The sequence below is a fragment of the Echinops telfairi genome, unplaced genomic scaffold, assembly GCF_000313985.2.
Source record: "Echinops telfairi isolate 266 unplaced genomic scaffold, ASM31398v2 ScPeMD7_7415;HRSCAF=8453, whole genome shotgun sequence".
Lineage (NCBI taxonomy): Eukaryota > Metazoa > Chordata > Mammalia > Afrosoricida > Tenrecidae > Echinops > Echinops telfairi.
The window spans coordinates 1-1411 of NW_022111315.1; the positions used below are offsets into that span (position 1 = coordinate 1).

The window sequence follows — 1411 nt, forward strand, 5'->3', positions numbered from 1 at the left end:
AAGAGTCTTTCTTGGGCTTCACAAGCAGTGGAATGCCAAAGATGGGAGGCAAGGTGGCTGGCTCCGGGGGACCTCTGGAGAACCTCTGCCCCCACGAAGGCAAGGGTGGGGGTTTTCTCAGCATGATGATTCTTGAGGCATTGCCTGGGCAGGCCTTCTGCTGGCCTCCCTTCCTTGTAGACGAAACCCGGGGAAAGGCACCTGCAGGAGTAGCGCCTGAGCAGCTGGGCCCGGGCCCTCTCTGGCCCCAGACCGCGCGGCTCTGCATTTTCTTGATTGAAGAGCCCTCCAGCTCTTCAACAGGCTGCCTTTCTGTAGCCGACAAGAATCGCCGCGGCGTGGTGGCCAGGAAAGAGCTGGGAGCCTGCAAGATGTTCTCCGGGACATGGGGATTCGGGGGTCTGGGTGCATCTCCGAGACCCTGAGGGCAGCCAGCGGCTTTGGGGCAAATGCTCACCCTTATCACTTGTACCTCACTGTACTCATCAGAGGAATCGGAGTCAGAAGACAGCCCTGCCCCGCTTTCCATCGAGGGCCACTGGCGATCCATAGTGGTGCTGAAGCTGCTTTTCGGGCCGCTTTTAGGGGTTCTCCAGGCCTGACCTCCTTCGCACACACCGAGGGTGTGTGTACTAGACTCGCTAGGGACAGGAGTGCTTCTGCCAATAGGCCCTTTTTCCAGGTCTGCCCAGAGGGTGGATTCGTGAGTATCGCAGCTTTCTGGGGACGACGACCTCCCCACGAACCCGCTGTGTTCATCCACATGCACCACCTGCCGCAGGAGGGCTGCGAAATCTTCAGGTTCTTCAAAGCGGGGCCTGTATACCAGAGCATCTGGGTTGCTGAACTTCACGGAGCCAGATCGGCCTTCTTGACCCCACAGGAAGCCCCCCGTTGCTTTCACCACTTCCTTCTTGACCTCAAGGCCCCCGGGGGCTGGGAGCCCACCCTCGCCCTGACGGCTGCACGGTGGCCCCTGACCAAGGCCTAGGCCACGCCCACGTGGGCCTCCAGGGCCAGTCTGCTGGACGCCGCCCTGCTCCCCTCTCTCTGAGTCCAGACCCGCTCCCAGGCCAGAAACCTCATCTGGGGAGCTCATGTCTCTGAGGCGGGCAGACGATCGCCCCCGTTCCGCAGGAGAGCCGGGTTGCCAGAGTGCCAAGCGGTCTGGTCCTTTCCGAGCTGGCAACAGCCGCGTGGGAACTGTTACAACAGAGCACGCTCGCTCGGTCTCCGAGCCTTTGTTCGAAGCCTGCGTCAAGGTGGCGTGGTGTGCTCTCCTCAGCCAATCACAGGACCCCTTGTTGGGTTGCCCCTAGCGGCCGTAAGCCAATGAGAACGAAGGCTTTTGGGTTCTTCCCAAGTCCTTCAGCTGGGCGCGTGCAATCAGGTGGCTAGGTCGGGTTTGGGG

At 61.2% G+C, this 1411-nt stretch overlaps 1 protein-coding gene across 1 annotated transcript; it reads right to left on the reverse strand.

The window, feature by feature from the left end:
• Window positions 1-4: 4 nt before the first annotated feature.
• Window positions 5-1099, reverse strand: LOC123522477 (uncharacterized protein CXorf49-like; the record flags this gene model as incomplete). Its single annotated transcript, XM_045296986.1, has 1 exon — window positions 5-1099. A coding segment is annotated over exon 1 (1095 nt), but the record flags the coding sequence as incomplete, so codon positions are not given.
• Window positions 1100-1411: the final 312 nt, after the last annotated feature.